The 23,298-nt window shown below is 58.7% G+C and overlaps 1 protein-coding gene across 1 annotated transcript in view; it reads left to right on the forward strand.

Moving 5' to 3' along the window:
• The first annotated feature begins 15,159 nt into the window (after positions 1 to 15,159).
• VPS37B (VPS37B subunit of ESCRT-I) overlaps positions 15,160 to 23,298 on the forward strand; it is a 37,883-nt gene continuing 29,744 nt past the window's right edge. The window contains exon 1 of the mRNA XM_062181883.1: positions 15,160 to 15,282. Coding sequence (XP_062037867.1) covers positions 15,172 to 15,282 — 111 coding nt within the window. The 5' untranslated portion in view covers positions 15,160 to 15,171. The remainder of the gene's footprint in view (positions 15,283 to 23,298) is intronic.

The raw sequence follows: 23,298 nt of genomic DNA on the forward strand, positions 1-23,298 counted from the left end.
TTTATTCCTCATCCCCCTTTAGGTGCCCCCCCCCCCGCTATGAATCAGACCCTCCGAGGCTTCTCCCCACCCTGGGGCCGAGGCTGACCCCCGGGCCCACACTCACGCACTGTCGCACCCCCTCTCCCCACGCTGTGCGCCGGCCTTGCTGGCTGGAGGCTGGCTTTGTGGCTTTGTGTCACTCAGGCCTCTGTCCCCGAGCGAGCACCCCCTTTCCTGGGGCATCCAGGGGAATTCCAGAGCCACTTCTGGCGCAAGGCCATCGACATCCCAAGGGAGAAGATGGGGAAAAAGCGGTGAAGCTGCCCAGAACACAGGGCTGAGCTGCCTGGGGTGAGCCGGGCCGTGTCCTCCTGGCTGGAGGTCACTGGCGGGAGCGCTGACACCGTGCCAACACCTGCAAGGTGGGGCCGCTGCCCCTGGGGGTGTTCGACGGCCGCACGTTTCCTGGATGCCACCAATGCACGGCGCTCACCCCGACCCCGGGCCACGTTAGAGGAGTTGATGTTAAGCAAGTCGGAGGAAGGAACCAGAAGAGAAAATACTCCTGGAGAAGTCACCACTGCACGTCTGCCTGCCCGGGACACCGGGCGCCCAGGGCTTGAGGCTGGGGGTGTGCCCTGTGAGCCCGGCCCTAGCAGACAGGAGCCCCGAAGGGCCTGCCGTGACTGTGCTAGGGCAGTGACGGCCACCCGGCTGGAGACAGCCTGGCCCACGTGGAAACCAGGCGGCACGAGCAAGGACCGGCAGGTGGCAGGGACAGAGGGACGCGGCGGCCACAAAGCTCGTGCCGAAGACACTTCCAGGCACGGGTGTTTGGCGCAGTGGTCAAATCGCCACCTGGGACAACTTCCCCTGTGCATCCCATGTTGGAGTGTCTGGTTCGAGACCTGGCTCCTCCTCTCCTGCTCTTCTGAAAGATTGATTTGTTTACTTAGTTAACAGAGCTACAGGGAGAGGTGCGCGAGCTGACACCTGTTGTGTCACTCTGTCACTCCCCAAAAGGCCACAACTGCCAGGCCTGGGCCAAGCCAACGCCAGGAGCCAGGACTCCAGCTAGGGGTGCACCCTCTGCTGCGTGCCCGGTCTCGTAGGCAGGGAGCTGGACTGGAAGCCGAGCAGCTAGGACTTGAGCTGGCTCTGATGGGGGGACGGCGGGCAGGCAGCAGCTCGCTCGCCGGGCTGTGCCACAACACTGACCCCGCAGTGCCCGGTCGTCCAGCTTCCTCCTCTGCATTTGGGAGGCAGTGGATGGCGGCTGCCACCCACGCGGGAGACCCGGATGCAGTTCCTGGCTCCTGACTCCAGCCTGGCCCAGCCCTGCCTGGCACAGGCACTTAGGGAATGAACCAGGGGATGGAAGGCCTCTCTCTGTCTTTCAAGTGAAATGAAAAGAAATAACTAAAATTAAAGAAAGAAATATAACGCCTCTGGGGACAGAAGGCTATGAGAAGTTACAGCAGATTTGGGAAAGAAAAACAGGACTTCTAGAAATTCAAAAGAATGGACGTGGTCATCGTATTGGGCAGAAGATTGTTCATGGTCATTAGTGAGATGTCGGAAGAAATGGGGGCCTGGGCTGTGGCATAGCGGGTAAAGTCACTGCCTGCAGTGCCGGCATCCCACATGGGCACCGGTTCGAGTCCTGGCTGCTCCACTCCTGGTCCAACTCTCTGCTATGGCCTGGGAAAGCAGCAGAGGATGTGGCCCACATCCTTGGGTCCCTGCACCTGCGTGGGAGGCCTGGAAGAAGCTCCTGGCTCTGGCCATTGCGGCCATCTGGGGAGTGAAGCATTAGATGGAACACCTTTGTCTCTCTCTGCCTCTGCCTCTCTGTAACTCTGCCTTTCAAATAAATGAATCTTTGAAAAGAAGAAGAGGAGGAGGAGGAGGAAGAAGAAATGACCCAGAGTGCAGCACGGGGAGACAGCAGGATAGAAGAGGAGTGAGAGTGGAGTCGCCCTGAGGAATTCTGTCCCCAGTGTCTGGAGCTTCCTGGGGCAGGCGAGGGGACTGGGGAGGAAGATGGCGGTGAGGAGAGAATGGCTGGGGTTACCTGGGCCCGAGGACAACCAGCAGACGGGAAAAGGCCAGACTGTCCCTGAGCACACGAGGAGGTGACAGGGCGTCTCCTGCCCGCCCCGAAGGGAGAGCTCCAGGGGGCAGAGAGCCCCTCTTCCTCCCTGCCAGGCTGCACACCCAGAGAGAGCGAGATCTGTGCCAGCCTGCCGCCCGCTGCCAGCACCAGATGCCTGTCCCCCGCTGGGCTGCTTGGGCGCCTCGCCTCCGCCTCGCCTCCGCCTTGCCGGCTATCTGGGCCGTTTAAAATAGACGGGGCCCGGCCAGCCTGCAGCCTTCCAGATCTGCAGCACTTTCTGCTGGAGCCACTCCCAAGGCAGGCAAAGAACCTCAGAGGGTGGGAGATGGAGGGCTGGGGGGGGATGGAGGGCTGTGGGGGGATGGAGGGCTGTGGGGAGATGGAGGGCTGGGGGAGATGGAGGGCTGGGGGGGGAGATGGAGGGCTGGGGGGTAGATGGAGAGCTGAGGGCGGAGATGGAGGGCTGGGGGAAGATGGAAGGCTGGGGGGGAGATGGAGGGCTAGGGGGGAGATGGAGAGCTGGGGGGGAGATGGAGGGCTGGGAGGGATGGAGAGCTGGGGGGGGAGATGGAGGGCTGGGGGGGAGATGGGGGGCTGGGGGGGGAGATGGAGGGCTGGGGGAGATGGAGGGCTGGGGGAGATGGAGGGCTGGGGGGGATGGAGGGCTTGGGGGGAGATGGAGAGCTGGGGGGGGAGATGGAGGGCTGGGAGGGATGGAGAGCTGGGGGGGGGAGATGGAGGGCTGGGGGGAGATGGAGAGCTGAGGGGGGAGATGGAGGGCTTGGGGGGAGATGGAGGGCTGGGGGGGAGATGGAAGGCTGGGGGAAGATGGAAGGCTGGGGGGGAGATGGAGGGCTGGGGGGGAGATGGAGAGCTGAGGGGGGAGATGGAGGGCTGGGGGGGAGATGGAGGGCTGGGGGGGAGATGGAGGGCTGGGGGGGAGATGGAGGGCTGGGGGAAGATGGAGGGCTGGGGGGGAGATGGAGGGCTGGGGGGGGGGATGGAGGGCCACCTGGATACAGAACCAGGCCACCTGGATACAGAAGTGGGCGTCCCAAGCCGTGACTCACTTGTCCCATAACCGAACTACGTTTTTAACTGGCACGTGGTAGTTGCCCTGATTCCCGGGGTCCGGGGTGGTACACCCACGCCTTCTCGACATGGGAGAAGAGCTGACAGTCTCATTGCGCACGTGAGAAAGTGGAGGCCCACGGAGCGGAGTACTGAGCCCCGCTCGCCGGCTTGCCGATGGCGAGACCCCGGGCAGGCCTCTGCTCGTTGAGCCTGCGCAGCCTCGTCCCCTGGATCCACTTCCTGTGGCCTTGCTCGCTTCCACACTCTCGGGGGCTCCCTGACCCTGACCCTGACCCTGGCATTTACAGCCAGTTGGCAGGGACAGGTCAAACCCAGACCGGAAAGGTTTCAAACGTGAAAGCAAACAAGGCCGGATCGATGGAGAACAAACAGGACGCGGACGGCCCGACCGGAGGGAGAGTGCCAGGCTCTCCTGAGCGAGCCCGCCACGCCCGGCCACAGGAGCCTTTAAGAAAAAAAGGTTTATTGAGCTGGAGGTGTTCATAAATGCAAATCACACCATTCCCCCCACCCCCCACCCCCACTCTGCCCGCCTGCCGTGTCACGCATCCCTGGGCTGCAGGGATCCAGTTTGGTGGAGAGCCGGCCGCCTCCCGCTGCGTTCCACGTCTTCCCTGGGGAGGGGAGCTCCCTTCCTGCTGTGCTCACTGCTCTGTGCTCCGTGTCCAGCGCGCTGCCTGGTTTGTAGTTTGTAGAAAAGTTGAATCAATGGAAGCAGGTGAGGTTTTTTTTGTTTCGTTTTGTTTTTGAAAGAGGGAGGCTTGAAGGAAGGAATGGGCTGGTGGCCTTTCCTGTGGCCCTGAATGCACTGTGACACTTTTTAAAAAAGATGGATTTGAAAGGCAGAATTATAAAGAGGCGGGGGGCGGGGTGGTCTTCCATCCGCTGGTTCACTCCCCAGATGGTCACAACGGCTGGAGCTGTGCTGATCTGAAGCCAGGAGCCAGGAGCTTCTTCCGGGTCTCCCACGTGGGTGCAGGGGCCCAAGGACTTGGGCCATCTTCTGCTTTCCCAGGCCTCAGCAGAGAGCTGGATGGGAAGTGGAGCCGCCGGGACTCCCATAAGGGCGGCCGGCACCGCAGGTGGCAGCTTTCCCTGCTACGTCACAGCGCCGGCCCCAGCGCAGGCATCTTCAGCCGCATTTTGTAGTTGAGGAGGTCGAGGCAGAGCCGTCCAAGGATCCGCGCGAGTCCTTGTGGGCGTTAAAGGTCGAGCGGGGAGTGGAGCACAGGTCTCCCCACTTCCCTGCCCTGTGTCTTCTTCAGGGACAAACATCTGAGACCGAACATGTCTTCATGCCTTACTTCTTGAAAAAATTCTTTAAACGTAGAGCAGTGTCCTGTAGACAATTTTGATTAATATTAGCGATGGCAGAGAAGATCGTTCCACCGGGAGAACACACCATGTTTTGTGTAGTAAAACACTGTGCTGCACTGTTTGTAACAGAGGAAAATGAGAAGCCGTGTGTGCTCGAGCACGGGGACGGTGAGGCCTCCAAGGGGTCAGAGCGTTTGGACGCCCAAGGTCCACCTGCCGGTGCCGGGCTCCATTCCCGGCCCTGGCTCCTGATTGAGCTTCCTGCCCATGCAGACTTGGAGAAGCAGCGGTGAGGACTCAGGCACCCACGGGGGAGGCCTGGCCCCGCCCTGGCTGCTATGGGCATTGGAGGGGTGAACCGTGGGTGCGAGCTTTGGTCGTCCGCGGTGGCTGCCCTGGGGCGGGGGGGAGGCCGGGCCTCCTTGTTCGGCTGGGTTTGTGTTTCCGCTGGAGGGGCTGTGGGGCTGGAGGCGGCACGAGAAGTCGGGGATGAGGCTCAGCGAAGGGTCTAGAGAAGGGCCGGTGACCCCAGGTTGCTGGGTGGCTCCAGGTCCCCCCAAAGGAAGGAGGCCGAATGGTCAGAGTGGCAGGAGGTGACCTGGGGACAGAGCTGAGCCTGGAGTGAGGCGGGGCCTCCGGAAGCCCGGCTCGGCAGGGAAGTGGCTTCTCCCCTCCGAGCTGTGGCAAGGCCTCTGTCTTCTAATTAGACTTGTTTCTACCGACGGGATTCAAGTTGCGGTCAGGGCCTTCCAAGGGCGGAAGAAGAGGGTGGGCGGCTTTGGTGCTGGGACCGGAGTGTGGCTGCTGTCTGCTCGCCTGTGAACAGTTCCTCTCGGCTGTAGGCCACCGTCTCAGGGTCTGCCTGTTCGTGCACAGTCGGGCAGCTGAGGCTCAGGTGTGTGGAGAAAACCCATCTTCATAACTGCATGGCAGGACTGTATCAATCCTGTGGCCGCCGTGCAGCTTAGAATATCCAAACGTACGCGAGGATCCACACAAGGGAGACAGAGGCTCACACCACAGGGAAGGGAAAACCCGTCTGTGCTGGGGCTCAGGCTTTTGGGTCAGACATTCCACCTGGCCTTAGGCTGGCGTCATAAAAGGCTGCTTCCGGTTAAGAGGCCTTGGTGTCTTGTCTGGATGCACGAATCCCGCTACAGAGGAGCTTCCAGAAAGAACCAGCGGGGCCAGCCCACTGCCGCCGGGACTTCCTGATTCGGGCCTCTCACTTCCTGCCATGTGTCGCTGGCACCTGACCGGGCGGGCCATCAGGTTCAAGGAATGCAGTGTGTGGAGCCAAGTTCATAAAAGACTCGGTTCAGCGGCTCGGTGGACGGCCCAGCCCTGACGGAGAATTCCAGAGCTCACCCCGGCCGCGGCGAAGGCACTTGCTCCAGTGGGGTTGAGGGGCTCGCAGGGGAAACTGGTCCCTGTTTCTGGGGTCACACGGCGCTGGGGCGCACACGGCTTGGGAGAGGCTGTCTCCCCCTGGGGGCCGCCTGACGGGTGGGGGCTCATGGAGCTCACGCGGCAGAGTTTGCCAAGATGGTTGGTGGAGTTCTTTTTTTTTTTTTTTTTCCTCTTCCAAGCTTTTCTTTTCTTTTTATTTGTTTTTAAGGTGTATTTATTTATTTGAAAGGCAGAGTTACAGAAAGAGAAACACACAGAGAAGTCTTCCATTCACCGGTTCATTCCCCAATGGCTGCAAAGGCTGGAGCTGGGCCGATTCGAAGCCAGGAGCTAGGAGCTGCTTCCAGGTCTCCCACACAGGTGCGGGGACCCAAGCACTTGGGCCATCTTCCACTGCTTTCCCAGGCCATAGCAGAGAGCTGGATTGGAAGTGGAGCAGCCAGGACTCAAACCGGTGTCCATAAGGAATGCCGGCACTGCAGGCGGCGGCTTTACCTGCTATGCCACAGCACCAGCCCCAAGGTTTTTTTTTTTTTTAATAAGTTAAAATAACTTCCTCCAAAAGTGTGTCTTTAAGTCGCTCAGTCTGTGGCAGTTACAGCTGCCAAGGAGAGAGAGGCAGGGGAACCCCTAGGTCAGGCAGCTGAGCGTTATGGGAGAGTCATCGGGGTCCTTTGTCCATTCGGAAGGAGAAAGTGATCTGGGCAGGCTTCCTGGGCGCTGCAGACAGGAGCTGGGGGTGGGGGAGGGAGGTGGAAGGCAGCTGGAGCGCGAGGTGACATGAGCAAGCACGTGCCCAAGGTGTCAGCGAAACACTCGCGACTTCACACGTTTTCTGCCTAAGAGGAGACGTGCAAAAGTTCACAGTGATCAGAGTGGCCAGATTTAGTGCCTGAATTCACACCTCCTGCCGAGGCGGCTTCACTTGGAAAGATGAGAAAGTGCGTGAAATGAAAAAAGAAAATAAGACCACCAAAAGTGTCTTCAGAACCAAGAGAGGACAAGTACAGTGAGGCATGTCTGAGACGTTTGGGGGACCATCGTGGGTCAGATGGTATTAAGGAGTCACCCTGATTTCTCTTTTCAGCTTGATTTCAAAATGACATACTCAGGGGCTGGTGCTGTGGTGTAAAACCGCCGCTTGCAGTGCCGGCATCCCATACGGGCACTGGTTCGAGTCCTGGCTGCTCCACTTCTGATCCAGCTCTCTGCTATGGCCTGGGAAAGCAGTAGAAGATGGCCCAGGTTCTTGGGCCCCTGCACAGTGCGGGAGACCTGTTAGAGGCTCCTGGCTCCTGGCTTCGGATGGGCCCAACTCCAGCCATTGCGACCATCTGGGGAGTGAACCAGCGAATGGAAGACCTCCCTCTCTCTCTCTCTCTCTCTCTCTCTCTCTCTCTCTGCCTTTCTTCCTCTCTCTCTGTAACTCTGACTTTCAGATAAATAAACCTTCACACACACACACACACACACTCAGTGGAATTAGTGTGTGATCCTTGTGCTTTAAAACAAAAGGGAGAGAAGCAGACCCATCCGCGTCTCACATGTAGGTTGACTGGCCAAGCACTTGGCCGTCCTCTGCTGCCTTCCCAGGCGCGTTGGCAGGGAACTGGATCAGAAGCGGAGCAGCCGGGACTGGGATCTGTGCTCGGAGAGAGGATGCTGGTGTTCCAAGCGGTGGCCTAACCCGCTGCGCCACGATGCCTGCTCCTCCGTGAACTTTGTGAGGTCCCCTTGTACACGTAGATGTGTAACATGCGTGTTTGTCACATGTAACATGTGTGTTACAGAGATGTATCATGTGTGTTTGTCATGGCACGCTGTGGGGACGAGGAACCTACCTGCACAGAGGGGACTCAGGACCCTGAAGGAAGCAGCGTAGGCTGCAGTCCCACATGGCAGCTACAGAGCAGCGAGCGCCCCCTCCACTGAAGTGGAGGAAAGTGAGACGCGAACAGGGCCAGCCAGCTGCAGACAAACTCGCACAGCACTGCTCACTGTGCCACTAGGTATGGACCATCAGATTCGCTTCTAACGTTTCGGTTCATAAACTGGGACTTCTGTTTTGTCAGTTGTTTTTTAAGAAATAATTTGTTTCTGTTTTTATTTGAAAGGCAGGGAGACAGAATGAGAGACACAAATCTTCCATTTACTGGTTTACTCCCCAGATGCCCGCCAACAACCAGGACTGGATCAGGCCGAAGCCAGGAGCCTGGAACTCCATCCAGGTCTTCCACAGGGGTGGCAGGGGCCCAAGGACTTGAGCCATCACCTCTGCCTCCCACCTGTATTAGCAGGGAGTCGGATCAGCAGCCGGAACTCCAGCCAGGCACTCCGATGCGGGCTGCCGGCGTAGCAAGTGGTGATCTAACTGCTGCTCCAAACTCCTGTCCCTGGATGTTTTATATGGTAAATATGTTTCTTCACTGTATTTTTTTTAAGAATTTGTCATGGCATGCGTTAGGTGTTGTTGGTTAAGCCACCACTTGTGCTGCCAACATCCCATATCACAGTGCCAGTTCGGGTCTGGCTACCCCACTTCTGACCCTTGGGCCCCTGCCACTGATATGGGAGACCAGGACAGAGTTCCTGGCCCCCGGCTTCAGTACTGGCCCAGACCTGGCCGTTGTGGCCGTTTGGGGATTGAACCAGTAGACACAAGAGCTCTCTTTCTATCTCTCCGCGTCTCTTCATGTCATTTTGCCTTTCAAATAAATAAACCTTAAAAAACCAGAATTTTTCAATTTGTATTTTGTTGTATGATGTGTACCAGATCTGCCAGGGGGGAGGGGTAACACCATGAATCCATCACCCAGTTAAGAAATGAGAGCTGCAAATTAGTTTAGAACTAAAAAAAAAAAAAAAAAAAACAAAAACCACACACCACCCACCCACCCACCCACACACACCCCTTTAAAGATCTTTTCTAAAAATACCGTGCTGAGAGTTTCAGTTTCCCGTCTCTCTCTAGAGACTTTACAAACCCAGTGCCTGGAAAACACCGTGTCTCAGCCCGCTGCACACAGGTGAACCAAGCGCTGCAACCACGCGCGGGTGTTAGATTCTCGTCTCCGCGTTGCCCGGGCGGCGAGCGACTCTCAGAGCTGAGTTCTCCTGCTGCGCGGACGCGTGCTCTCGCCTCAGGACAGACTGCGGCTTAGCTGCTGTGTCAAAGCTAAACAGGCAACTCAGCGCGAGGTCACTCTCTACAGGCCACTCTGTGAGGAAGCCAAGGCTTGACCGCAGCTAGGGCCTCTCCCGGGCGACCAGAGCCAGGGGGCTTCGGGGAAGTGCGAGTTCAGAGTCCTGCAGATTTTCTTTTCTTTTCTTTTTTTTTTAAATTTTTATTTATTTACTTGAGAGGTAGAGTTACAGACAGTGAGAGGGGGAGACAGAGAGAAAGGTCTTCCTTCCGTTGGTTCACTCTCCAAATGGCCCCAACGGCCGGAGCTGCACCGATCCGAATCCAGGAGCCAGGAGCTTCTTCCTGGTCTCCCTTGTGGGTGCAGGGGCCCAAGGACCTGGGCCATCTTCTACTGCTATCCCAGGCCATAGCAGAGAGCTGGATCAGAAGTGGAGCAGTCAGGACTAGAATCAGTGCCCGTATGGGATGCCGGTGACCCAGGCAGAGGATTAACCTACTGCACCACGGCACAGGCCCGTGGAGGGTTTGTTGTTATCATTTTTGGTGACCATTTTGGTCTTTCTACTGATACTCAATAAAATCTTTGTATGTTGTTAGCAGCTGCCAAAATGAATCTACACCAGTTTTCTGTTTTTTAAAAATATCTTAAATGTGCAAGCACCATTGTAACCTTAATGTGACTCAAATAAAAGGGAAAATAACTGGCAGCTGGCTTCTCCACCAACGACTTACAAAGCCAGCACAGTTTTCCCATTGCGACTTCGATCCCAGGGGAGCATGGTTGTTCACGGCCGGGGTCACAGCATACACGCGTGTTCGTGTTTTGCTTTCTTACCCTAACAGAAGCTCACGTTGGCCTCTCCATGTAGCTTCATAGTCTTTGTGCATTTTGGAAAGGAATCGTTGGCCAGATTGCCCACCACTTTGTCACCCGTTCTGCTGGTGTTGGGCATTCACATTATGATAACGATAGTCACTTGTTCATCTTCCCGTTAGGGTCTTTTCTTTTTTTTCAAGATTTAGTTATTTGGAAGGCAGAGTTACAGAGAGAGAAGGAGAGACAGAGAGATCGGTCTTCCATCTGCTGGTTCACACTCCAAATGGCCGCAGCAGCCACGGCTGGCCAAAGCCAGGAGCCTGGAACCCTATCTGGGTCTCCCACGTGGGTGGCAGAGGCCCAAGCATCTGGGCCATCTTCTGGTGCCTCCCCAGGCGCATCTGCAGGGAGCTGGAGCAGCAGTGGAGCAGCAGGGACTGCAACTCGCACCCATATGGGATGCCGGCATCACAGGCGGAGGCTTACCCCGCCACAGCGCACCACCGGCCCCAGGCTCACTGTCTGGGTGCCGCAGTAGTTGCCCGTGCTGTGCAACAAATCACGCTAACATCTGGCAGCTGACAACAGCGACGTGTGTCCCCCACAGGTCACAGGAGCCAGCGTCTGGGCAGTGCTGGCGCAAGGTCCCTGAGCTCAGGTTCATGGCCACGGCTGCAGTCCTCTGGAGCTCCGCTGGGGAGGGCTGCTGGGGGGGCACGGCTCCAGGGGCCGCCCGAGCGTCCACACTGAGATGGCGGCGGGGTGCTGACCTGGACACCAGCTGCCTCCCTGGTCTCTCAGCCACCAGCGTCCCATTTCTTTCCTTCCTCACTTTCAAATTCTGAGTCTCAGTCTAGGAAAAGCTGTGTTGTAGGAACAATCAACCGTATCCTTTATGTACCGAGAATTCATTTCTCTCCCCAGCCAAAACTCTCTTTACATCCTACTTCCTGGACTGTATGGCTGACAACCAGGTCTGGAACGTTCCGGACCCTGCATCTGATGCACACTGAGAAACGAGGTCACAGCACAATACCCTAACACCCCAGCCCCCAAAACCCTAGGGCGACCATTGTTTTATTTGTTGTTTAAGATTTTATTTATTTGTTTGAGAGGTAGAGTTACAGACACAGAGAGGGAGAACGAGGAAGAGAGATCTTCCATCCACTGGTTCACTCCCTAGATGGCCACAACGGCCAGGGCTGGGCCAGGCTGAACTCGGGAGCCAGGAGCTTCATCTGGGTCTCCCATGTGGATGCAGGGGCTCAAACACTTGGGCCATCTTCTGCTTCTTTCTCTGGGTCATTAGCATGGAGCTGGATGGGAAGTGGGGCAGCCAGGGCACAGACCAGTGCCCGTGTGGGGTGCTGGAGTTGCACGCGGCAGCTCTGCCTGCTATGCCACAGCGCCAGCCCCTGTGGTGTCTACTTTAGCACAACAGTAGCAGTAACTGGTACAACCACTTTGGGGAGCAACTTGACAATGTCAGGCAAAGCTGGAGGTGTGAATCCTCATGGCACCTGTTGGCAGGACAAAGGCTTAAAAATGATCGACAGACAACAAATGTGACACGAGCACACTGTCACACGTGTGCTCACGTATGTCTGTGTACACGTGGAGTGGAAGGAAGGACGTTTTCCCTGTACAAACATAAAATTTCAAACTAATAAACCAACAAGAATATATCTCAAAAACTTCATGTTGATTCTTCAAAAGCAAATGGCAGACATGTTGTACTGTTCCGATGAGGTCTGTAGACACGCACACACGGGGAGGTAATGAACGCAGCTAGCCTCTGCAGCGGAAGGGAAGTCGGCTTGTAGAGGAGGAACCGCAGAGGCTCACTTCCCCTGATATCCCTCAATCGGGCGCGCACCGCAGTGGTTGTTATCTATTCTCTGTCCCGTCTCTCTCCTGCGTTTGAAATCGTTCATTAAACCAAGCCCAATGGAAGCAAAAGATAAACAAGAGAAAAGAAAAAAATCCGAACTCCATAAAAGTCAAACCTCAAATCAAAATAACCAGTCCCAACATCCTCTATTTTTAGTTGAGTTTTTTTTAAAGATTTATTTATTTACTTGAAAGTCAGACTTACACAGAGAGAGGAGAGGCAGAGAGAGAGAGCGAGAGAGCGAGAGAGAGAGAGGCAGAGTGAGAGGGGTCTTCCATCGGCTAGTCCACTCCCCGGATGGCTGCAACGGCCGAAGCTGTGCTGATCCAAAGCCAGGAACCAGGAGCTTCTTCCATGTCTCCCATGTGGGTGCAGGGGCCCCAAGGACTTGGGCCATCTTCCACTGCTTTCCCAGGCCATAACAGAGAGCTGGATCGGAAGTGGGGCAGCCAGGACTCAAACCGGTGCCCATGTGGGATGCCGGCACTGAAGGCGGCAGCTTTACCTGCTACACCACAGTGCTATCACCCTTAATAATTTTTAAAATGCTGTTCTGTATTTGTATGCCTCCTCTCACCCTCCAAAGCAGAACTCTAGCTAAGTGATCTTTTTTCTTCTTGACGACTAGCTTGTAGGTCATCTCGGGAATCCAGGGGTGAGTACATGACAGTGACTGTGCTGGTGACCTGGGGCCGCGAGGGCGCGGCTGCTCCACCTGACGCACGCCCGGGGAATCATTCCTGCCGTGCCTGCCCATGCTACAGACAGCCTTTCATGAAGTCATACTGGAACCATTCATGAACTCTACCACCAGCATCCATCAGAGACGAGGAATTTTAATCCCAAGGGGAGGTTTTTAAGGTTCAGCTATGAGAAGGTTATTTATTTATTTATTTTGACGGGTGCTTCCCAAACAGTTCCTGATATTGTGTAAGTGGAGTCGTTGCCGAGATGCGACAATGCTCCCATTGAGACCGGGTCCTGGCACGCACGCACACTGCCCGTGAGTCACCGGAGCAGGATCTCAGGTAATCTACAGGCACTCCTGGCAGACAGAGGTGCCTAGAGGAACCCACACAGCAGCCGAGCAGGAAAAGGGGGAAAGACACAGTTCACGCGGGCGTTAGACCAACAGACCGGCGCCAGTGCGAGGCAGCCTGCACGGTCGTCCCCTTCTCTCTCAGCCACGTCTAAGAGCGGGGCAAAGCTTACACAACACAGGAGATGGGGTGAGGCCTGCGCTGTCGACACAGGAAGTGGCATGGGATACCACAGGCCGTGGCCGACAGCAGGACCGCGCCAGGCGGGGCTGAGAGCCGTGCTGGGCCCAGGTGACCACACTGGGAGCCGGCCGGGCATGTCCTGGCTCTCAGCACTTCCTCCCTCCAGGTTCTGGAAGCCTCTAACCGCTAACCTTGCTTTCCCCTGTGTGGGGCCTGAGGAGCCTCTGGGGACTGCTCAGGTCTCAGAGCTGTCAATTTCCTGGAAACACGTCAATTTGTGGGGGCTCCTTTCCTGGAGGGGAGAAGGAAAAACACAAAGTTCACCGAGGTCACCCAGGCTACGAAGACAACTTCCTACCCCCTCCCGCTTATCCAGTCCTCTAGAAGCAGTCTTTAATTTTTATTTATTTATTTTTTTTTAAGATTTATTTATTTGAACGTCAGGGTTACACAGAGAGAGAAGGAGAGGCAGAGAGAGAGAGAAAGAAAGAGAGGTCTTCCATCCGCTGGTTCACTCCCCAGTTGGCCGCAATGGCAGGAGCTGCGCCGATCCAAAGTCAGGAGCCAGGAGCTTCTTCTGAGTCTCCCACGCGGGTACAGGGGCCCAAGGACTTGGGCCATCTTCTACTGCTTTCCCAGGCCACAGCAGAGAGCTGGATTGGAAGAGGAGCAGCCAGGACTCGAACCGGCGCCCATATGGGATGCCAGCACTTTACCCACTACGCCACAGCTCCGGCCCCTAGAAGGGGGGGGTCTTGTCCAGAAATTACAGGTGGAATGGAAGATGGAGACAGCAGAGGCAGAGCAACACCCATACGCGCGCGCTCACACACACACACACACACACAGTCCCCGTGTGCGGGTCACTCCCGGGGCGGGGCCACGCCAGGAGCAGGACGACACCCAGGTCTCCAGGTGGGCCGCAGGAACCCAGTTCCTTGAGTCTTCACCGGCTGCCTCCCAGGCTCCGCTCGGGCAGAAAGCTGGCGCCAGGAGCAGCCGGGACCCAGACCCGGGCAGGGGAGCGGGGCGGGAGCGTGGTCACCGCTGGCCACACACTCGCGGGACAGAGCAGAGCCCGTGCTCACACGGCCCCGGGGACACCTCCCGGACGGCCCTCACGTCTGAAGACGCCTGCCCTGGTACAGGGCCTGGGGGACGGCGCGGGCCAGCGAGCCCAGCCCAGCGCCTGAGCGCACGGCTCGGACCCTCTGCCGCCCTGGTGGCGCTGGCGGCCGCACAGAGGCCTCCGGCCGGCCCGTGGGCGCTCACTGGATGCCCCGGCTGGGCTGGGGCTGGGCTATGCCAGGAGGTCAGTGTGGGACGAGGCCGGCGTCGCCGGTGCCAGACTGGGGGCCAGGACGCCTGCCAAGGCCTCGGTGTGGGGAAAAGGCAAAAAATCCCAACCAGCAGACGTCGCCCCCCGCCCCGGGGGCCTCAGCGATCCCACGTGCAGGGCCGGGGGGCGGATGGCTGAGGGGGCTGCACCGCGGCCCCACACCCGCGTCTGTTCCCCGAGGGGCTGGGCCCGGCGCACCGGGGTGCCTGGCTTCCTCCGCGGCGGCACGGGGCCAGCTCCTGATACCCCCGCGAGCGGGCCCTGGCCCGCCAGGCTCCCTGCCCCAGGGCCTTCGCACACGCGGCTCCCGCCGCCCACGCCCCTGGACGCCCCCGTCCGCGCGGGGACACGTCCCTGCCACTCCGACCGACGGCCATGCCGCGTGTCCCCGTGGGTCTGAGCTCCAGATAAGCTGGGGTCCTTCGTCCAGATCCGCCCACCCGGCGCCGGGGAAATGCTCCGGAACCACCTCGCCTCCCCATCTTCTTCGGGGTTCACTGGTCAGGCCCCCACCGGGAGCCCCCATTTCCTCCCCACGCCCGCGCTCTGTGGAAATCGGTGTCTCCCGTCCCTGAGGAAAAAGCCTCTTAGGACGTCAGAGCGCCACGATGACGTCACGACCGCGCTCCCGCCGTCTCGGCTCCTCCCGGCCCCGCCATCGCCCTCAGCCCGCCCCGTCATGTCCGCCCGCACGCCCGCGCAGCGATGACGTCACGCCCAGGGCTGGCGTCACGCTCCCCCCCCCCCGGCGGAGGCGGGCCTTGAGGGCGGCGCTTCCGGTCGGCGGAGCCCGGCGGCCTGAGCGGCGGCGGCGGCGGCGGCGGCGGACGGCGGGGATGGCGGGCGCCGCGAGCGAGGCGCGGTTCGCCGGGCTGTCCCTGATGCAGCTCAACGAGCTGCTGGAGGACGAGGCGCAGCTGACGGAGATGGTGCAGAAGATGGAGGAGGTGAGCCGGGCGGCGACCGCGGCGGGGAGGGGGCAGGGGACGGAGTCCGCGAGCCGGCGGACCGCGCGGGGCTGGGGTCCTGAGCGAGACGGCGCGGGCCGAGGCAGAGCTGGGGTCACGGCGGGGCCTCGAGCGGGAACCTGGGACGGGGGCTGGGGTCGGGGGGCCGCGGCTGAGCCCGGGAGACCTGGGACGGGGGCTGGGGTCGGGGGGCCGCGGCTGAGCCTGGGAGACCTGGGACGGGGGCTGGGGTCGGGGGGCCGCGGCTGAGCCTGGGTCGGGGGTTGGGGTCGGGGGGCCGCGGCTGAGCCCGGGAGACCTGGGACGGGGGTTTGGGGTCGGGGGGGCCGCGGCTGAGCCTGGGTCGGGGGTTGGGGTCGGGGGGCCGCGGCTGAGCCCGGGAGACCTGGGACGGGGGTTTGGGGTCGGGGGGCCGCGGCTGAGCCTGGGAGACCTGGGACGGGGGCTGGGGTAGGGGGTTGGGGTCGGGGGGCCGCGGCTGAGCCCGGGAGACCTGGGACCGGGGCTGGGGTCGGGGGGCCGCGGCTGAGCCTGGAGGACCTGGGACGGGGGCTGGGGTCGGGGGGCCGCGGCTGAGCCTGGGAGACCTGGGACGGGGGCTGGGGTCGGGGGGCCAAGGCTGAGCCTGGGAGACCTGGGACGGGGGCTGGGGTCGGGGGTTGGGGTCGGGGGGCCGCGGCTGAGCCTGGAGGACCTGGGACGGGGGCTGGGGTCGGGGGGCCAAGGCTGAGCCCGGGACTGGGGTCGGAGTGGCCTGAGTGGGAGGCGAGGCTGGGGGGGGGGGGGGCTGAGGCCAGTAGGGGCGGCTCTGGGGGAGAGGTGGGCGGGGGAGCGAGGCGTTCTCGGGGTTTGGGGAGCCGGGGGGCTGAGGCGGCCCAGGATGGGGCGCTGAGGCCCGGAGCGGCTTCGCCCAGGGCCGTTGGGCTGAGCAGCGGCTCTCGAAGGTCGGGCTCAGCGTTCCCGGGGGGCTACCCCTCGGTCTGTGGCCCCTCCGTCCTCACGGTCGCCCCCCCAGCCTCCTGCTCCTCCGGGTCCCGGGGGCTGACCCCGACCCCGACCCCTTTGATTGGCAAGGGCCTGCCGCCGTGTGTGGTCAGCTGGCCAGCTGCGGTGTGGCCGGCTTCGCCCTCGCTCCCGCCCTGCCGGGACCACCTGCCACTCGCCGTCTGTGAATCCGCGCCTTCCCACGCCCACAGCGGCCCGCGTGGGGGGCTTTTGGCTGCCGTTCCCAGGAGGGAATTGTTAGCCAGCCCCTACAAGGGGGCTTGTGTGGAGGTTGCACATTGAAAATCCCTGGAAAACCCTCAACAGTTCATTGTGCGCAGCCACAGAGAGGCCACTGTGGTGGGAGCGTCAGCCTTTCCATTCATACGCCCCTTGTCCTGGGGGCTCTGCCTTGGCACACGCGGCATGGCCGGGCTGCCCCGTTGATGGTCTCCGTGCGGCACTTTTTAGTGTGGAGGGTACTGAGTGACAGCATCCATCCTGCTTGGCTGAATGGGAGGTCCATGTCTGCGAGTTGCTCTGCTTTGCGGTTGCTGGGAGACCTTTCGGCGGTTGTCAGCAGGGCGTCTTTCTGGTTTAATAAAGCGATGGCTGTGTTTTTCTCATGTAACACCACCGAGGAGCTGTGCTGTGTGGGACTTTTCTGTTTCAGTAGCAACGGTAGAACCTGCACAGAAATACACTGTTAGTGGGGGCGGGCAGGAGCAGGCGGGGCTGCTGGGACAGGCTCCCCTGTTTCCCACCTGAAGACCCTGGGCATTAGTATTTAAAGGGAAAGGCAGGTTAATCTAGCAGGAACTTTTTTTTTTTTTTTTGAGTAAAAGTGACCTTGTTCCCAGAATGCCCCGTGGAAGGACTGAGCACTGGCCCCACCTGGTCAGACCACATGGTGCAAGTTAACTTAATCATCAGGAGGTTGCTTTTCTGGGCGTAGCGCTTTGAAAACAAGGAAACTGACCCTGAAAACCAAAATACCTCAGGCAGGGTCGCACTTTGCCGAGCCTGTTGTCCTGGTCGTGCACGGCGTTTCTGAAGGAGCCGTGTGTCCTGTGGACAGCCCTGCTGTTGGCAGTCACCAGGGTGCTGCCGTGTGTGGTTCCTGGGCTGTGGGTGTGCGACACCGCTGAAGGATGACACCCAGGCTTTGGAATCCTTCACTCGGGGCTGCACGTGATGGCCCCTTGCTGTCGCGTCACCTCCCCGAGTCTGCTGGTGAGGCCCGGCTGTCGTGTTACCTCCCCGAGCGCCTGTGGCGGGGGTCATCTGCTGGTGCCTGTTGGACAGAGTTGTGTGGATCCTGTGTGGTGCCTGCTACGCACCCACACAGCCTGCTGCTGGAGCTCAGGAAGGGGTCATTGCAGTGCTGATAACCACCTGTGGTTCTCTTTGTTCAACACTGCTGACAGGTGTCAATACTGATCACCCTGTTACTGGGAGCTTTAAGTAGATTTTGATTCGCCGTTAGCCTGAGAACCATCTTACTGTCCTGTGGTCACAATGATTATGTGTCTCAGTAAGCAGGTCTGGGAAGCCAGGTGGAAATGTAAGTGAACTTCAGCAAGTCTCTGATCCTGAGCGGAAGGCTTTTTTTTTTCCAAGTTGGCAGAAGGAAGAGTTGTAAATTGTAGAGTAAGGCTTCTTCAAGCCTGAGGGGATATTTTGTGGCCGGCTGGAAAGCGTGGCTGGGTTTTGAAGGCGTTCACTGTTGGGTTTAAGTGCAGCTGTGCCTGGTGCTTCCCCGGCAGCGTTTCGGTTGTGGTGAGCGAGTTCTCGCAGCTCGGGGCTGCGCATGCTCTCATTTTCTGGGCCGCTGCCGTAGTTGATCTTTTCCTGTTCTTGTCCGTCGTGCAGTTCCCTGTTCTTAGTGGGCTGACGTTTCTTGTGCACCTGTTTTAGAGTTGTGTTTACATGGCAGTGGGTTGTGCATTAGCCCCGTTGGACCAGCAGTGACTCCCTTAAAAGGAGCTGTCGCTTAGGGGGTGAGGCAGCTAAGCCAAGCCTCTCCGTTGCCTCTCCCCGTGTGCCTGGTGCTGATAGTCTCACTAAGGATTCAAGTTCAGGATCTTTGTCCCTGTGCGAGTGGAACTGCCCACGGGCAGAAATGCCGAACTGGGCGGCCCCTGCTTTAAACCCAGGGGCTGCTCCGAGGGAAGACAGGAGGGTGGTGTCTCGAAGCTAAGGTCGAGCCCTTGGCGCTACTGAGGCTGGTCTTCACCCTTGTTGTACATTCTTGTGCTTAGAAAGGCTTCGGGTTTTTGGCTGAATTTCTCCGTGGACCTGTCACTTTAACCCTAAGTAAAAAACCTGTGCTGAAGGACATTTTCTGGAACTCACCTTTATCTCATTTTAGCTTTTTTTTAAAACTTGAGAGCTGAGACAAATAGTTATTTCTTCAGTTCACTCCCCAAATGCCTGCAGTGGCTGGGGCAGGAGCTGGGGCCACAGTGCACGTCTCCCACATGGTGGACAGGGCACCCCGTCACCTGAGCCGTGGCTGGTTCATTCCAGGGTCTGTGTTAGCAGGAAGCTGGAGACCAGCTCCAGTCTCCACGGGTGTCTTGACCTCTAGGCCAATGGCCTCCCCTCATCTCTTCTTAAAGGAGGCGTTAAGATTTCCTGGAGGGAACGCGGCTGAGAGTGACGACATCTAGGTTCAGACTCTGCCCTTTAGGGTTCCTGGGAGGCGGGCGACATGTGAAATGTCACAGCAGGTGGGCAGTCTGTGCACAGAGGAGGCCTTCAGTGGGAGCTCGGTAATGAGAGGTTTTCAGAATTGCCAAGCTGGCTCAGGTGAAATCTGATCACTTATTTAATTGCCCCCCCCCCTTGCCTTTACTGAAATCCCAGCAGGGCGGTGTGCAGAGTGCCTGGAGTCAGAGCTGGCCTTTGGAGCCAGCAGCGCGACCTTTGGCAAGGATTCAGTCTGGCAGGTTGTGTCCTTGTTGGCAGTCAAGGGGGTAATAACAGTAAACTAGCTGATAGGGCTGTTGGGTGGATTGAGGAAGGTAGGTATATGGGAGCCAGCCCGGGAGGCTGGTGAGCAGCTCTCAGTGGCCACTACTGCTAAAATGAAGACGCGGTATCCTGACCGCCCAGCTGGGAGAGTCCGTTTCCGCCCCACGTACATGGTGCAGTGAAGGGGCGTGATCCCTGTGTTGTGCGTTGGGAATGAGCCAGGTACAGCCATCTGCAGCAGAGAATAAGAGGTGCAGAGAGTTCTGGAGGTGGGTGGCGGCGGCACAGCTGTGTGAATGTTTTGTTTTTGTTTTTTTTTTTTTTTTTTTTTTTTTTTTTTTTTTTAAACAGGCAGAGTGGATAGTGAGAGAGAAAGGTCTTCCTTTTTGCTGTTGGTTCACCCGCCAATGGCCGCTGCGGCTGGTGCATCGCGCTGATCCGAAGCTTGGAGCCAGGAGCTTCTCCTGGTCTCCCATGCGGGTGAAGGGCCCAAAGACTTGGGCCATCCTGCACTGCCTTCCCCGGGCCATAGCAGAGAGCTGGCCTGGAAGAGGAGTGACCAGGACAGAATCCGGTGCCCTGACTGGGACTAGAACCCGGTGTGCCGGCGCCACAAGGCGGAGGGTTAGCCTGTTAAGCCACAGCACCGTCGCGAATGTTCTTAAGGTGCCACTGAATTATACTCCTAAAAACGGTTAAAATGGTAAATTTTGTGTTGTATGTCTTACCGCAGCTTTCAAAAAAGAGAATAAGAGATAAATGACTTTGAAGTTCATGTGAAGAGAATCTCTTTGAGGAGGTCAGGTGTCAGGGCGTGTGCTCTGGGGCGGGTGCTTTGGTGGCACAGAGCTTCTGTGACCATTTGGGAGCAGAGAGGAGTTACAGGATCAGGGCCACACTTCCGGAAGTTAACCTGGCAGCACAGTGTTGGCTGGGCTGGCACGGGAGACTCAGGCCTGAGGTTGGAGACAAGCAGAAACAGTGCCGCTTCAGAAGCGATGATGGGGGCCGGCGCTGTGGCACAGTGGGGAAAGCCACCGCCTGCAGTGCTGGCCTCCCATATGGGCGCAGGTTCGAGTCCCGGCTGCTCCACTTCTGACCCAGCTCTCTGCTATGGCCTGGGAAAGCAGTGGAATATGGCCTAGGTCCTTGGGCCCCTGCATCCATGTGGGAGACCAGGAAGACGCTCCTGGCTTAAAAAAAAAAAAAAAAAAAAAAAGACAATTTGTGCTAAGGTTCTGGGAGAGGAGGTGGGATCTCCCTCTGTCTCAGGGACCCCCTTAGCTTCCCCTCCAAAGTGTGAATCAGCGAATAGAAGACTGCTCTCTCCTCCTGTCTCTCCTTTTCTCTCTCTCTTTCAAATAAATAAAAATAGGAACCTTTAAGCATTTATTTATGTATTTGAAAGGCAGAAAGGGAAAGATGAAGATCTTTTATTCGCTGCTTCAATTCCCGAGTGACCACAGTTGCTGGGCCTGGGCTGGTCTGAAGCCGGAAGCCAGGAGCTTCTTTCGGGTCTCCCCCATGAGTTTGGGACCCAAAAACTCGGGCCGTCTGCTGCTGCTTTCCCAGGCGCATTAGTAGGGAGTGGGACTGGAGCAGCTGGGACTTGAACCAGCAGCCATATGGGACGCCGGCATCGTAGGTGGCAGCTTTACCTGCAACACACAGTGCCAGCCCCAAAGTGTCCCCGTGTTCCTGACTGGGCGGCGCTGTGTTCTGTTGTTTCTCTTTGTGTCCTTGGCGCCTGGCACACAGGATGTGCCGTTAGTGCTGGTAAGTGATGATGGCTGGTTCCAGGGAATGAGAGCAGCAGGGACTGGGAGGAAGTGCAGAGGGTGCAGGTGAGGAGAGGGGTGGGTGAGGCCTTGTTAGCCTGAGAGGCAGGCAGGGTGCGGGTGAGGAGAGGGGTGGGTGAGGCCTTGTTAGCCCGAGTGAGCGGCAGGCAGGGTGCGGGTGAGGAGAGGGGTGGGTGAGGCCTTGTTAGCCCGAGTGAGCGGCAGGCAGGGTGCGGGTGAGGAGAGGGGTGGGTGAGGCCTTGTTAGCCTGAGAGGCAGGCAGGGTGCAGGTGAGGAGAGGGGTGGGTGAGGCCTTGTTAGCCCGAGTGAGAGGCAGGCAGGGTGCAGGTGAGGAGAGGGGTGGGTGAGGCCTTGTTAGCCCGAGTGAGAGGCAGGCAGGGTGCTGGCCCTCACTGTCCTGCAGGTGGTGGAAGTGGTTCGGAGCTCTGGTGCCATCTGAGGCCACCTCCACCTGTGCCTGTTGCAGTCAAGGACGGTATGGAAGTGAGCAGCCTGCAGGCGTTAACTGGTGAGCTGGGAGAAGGAGGCAGGTACCCCTGAGGGGTGAGAGACAGGCGTGGTGGCCGTATCTCACAGACAAGCTGACATCCCGGCACAGTGCTGGGGACTGCGTCAGCCTGGCCAGGAGAGGAACCCGCTGCAGAGGGATGCGTTTGAACCCGTCCGTCACGTGCGGAGTGGATGGGCCTGGGCTGAGGAAGGTCAGCCTTGAGGCTTATCTGGCTTCCGTCTTTGGAGCTGGGCGCACAGGGCCGGGCAGTCTAGGAAGGCTGTGTGCCAGCCGCTGTTCACCTAGGCGATCGCTAGCGCCAGGACGTGCCCAGACAGGACTTGTGCTTGGTTTACTTCCTTCCTTGGCTGTGCGGTTTTAGGGTTCCACCGTGGTCTGGAAAGCTGTCTTCCCATAGCACGAAGGCGGAGGAAGGGTCCTTGGTCTCCTCACGGGGAGGGGTGAAAGCAGGGAGGGGTTCAGACTTGGCGTCTCTGGGCTACGCTACGGAGTGCCAGGGAAGGGACAGTTTTACAAGTATTTCTGATGGAATTGTGAAGAACATTGTTCATTACTATGTCAAAGAATTAAAAAAAAAATACATTTGAGAGGCAGAGTGACAGAGAGAGAGAGGGAGATCTTCCATCTGCTGATGTACTCTCCAGATGGCCACAGCAGGGGCTGTGCCTGCCAAAGCCAGGGATCCGAAGCTTGACCTGCTGAGCCGGAATGCTAGCCCCCGTGTCAAAGAGTTAACGTGAAAAACCCAGTCCTTTGTTAGCCATGCACTTGGAGTGTGTTCACAGCTGCCTAGCCCAGTGCCCAGGGTGGGGAGGGACTGTGCCAGCCGGTGTTTCCACGGACAGCCGAGGTTGGGGAAGGCTACTCATTCACCCAGTCCGTGCGGGGTGGGCTGAGCGCCGCCCTGGGGATGGGAGAGCGGAAAGCCACGCAGCCGTCATCTGGGAGTTGTGCAGGTGGACAGAGGCAGACTTCCCAGGACCCTGCCCGTGGGCAGCAGTAGTGACGCCCACTCTCCCAGCTGGGCTGCACACCAAGCCCGGGGAGGGGGGGGGACAGGGAGTGTTTCCTGGCGAGAACAATGACTCATGGGCTCTGATTCAGCGGATGAGTTGAGAGTTGACCAGGTAATGAGAGAGAAGAGCTCCCAGGCCTGGGGGTGGACAGCAGGAACAAAGGCAGAGGAAGGAGCTGGGTGAGTGTGTGCACAGGGCACTGTGGGGTTGTGGCCAGAGAGGCAGGCGGGGACCAGATGGCCCGTTTGCCCTGCAGGGAGGAGCTCGGGCTTGATCCTCAGGCAAGGGGCTGCTGGAGGATTTAAGCCGCAGGGAGTGCTGGGCTGGTCCCCTTGCCTTTCCCACGGATGATCCTGCCAGTCAGGGAAGAAGGGATTTGAGGGGGATAAGACCAGAAAGCAGGGAGATCAACTGGGAGGCTGAAAGATGGCTGATAAAAAACTATCTTAGGCAGCCAGAATAACCACCTTCAGGGCACACGCTAGGCGCACAGCAGAGCCTGCTGGTTTTGCTGTACGCACGGCTTGGTCAGATGGGTCCTCTGTCAGGGCACATTTGAGAGCTGCTAGGGAGGCAGGCGTTGTGGCACACTGGGTTGAGCTGCTGCCTGGGGCACCTCCCCGTGTCTGGGTGCCTGCTCAAGTCCTGGCTCCTCTGTGTCTGATGCGGCTTCCTGCTGATGTGTCTTGGGTGCTCGGGTCCCGACCAC

Source organism: Lepus europaeus, chromosome 23, assembly GCF_033115175.1.
Source record: "Lepus europaeus isolate LE1 chromosome 23, mLepTim1.pri, whole genome shotgun sequence".
NCBI lineage: Eukaryota > Metazoa > Chordata > Mammalia > Lagomorpha > Leporidae > Lepus > Lepus europaeus.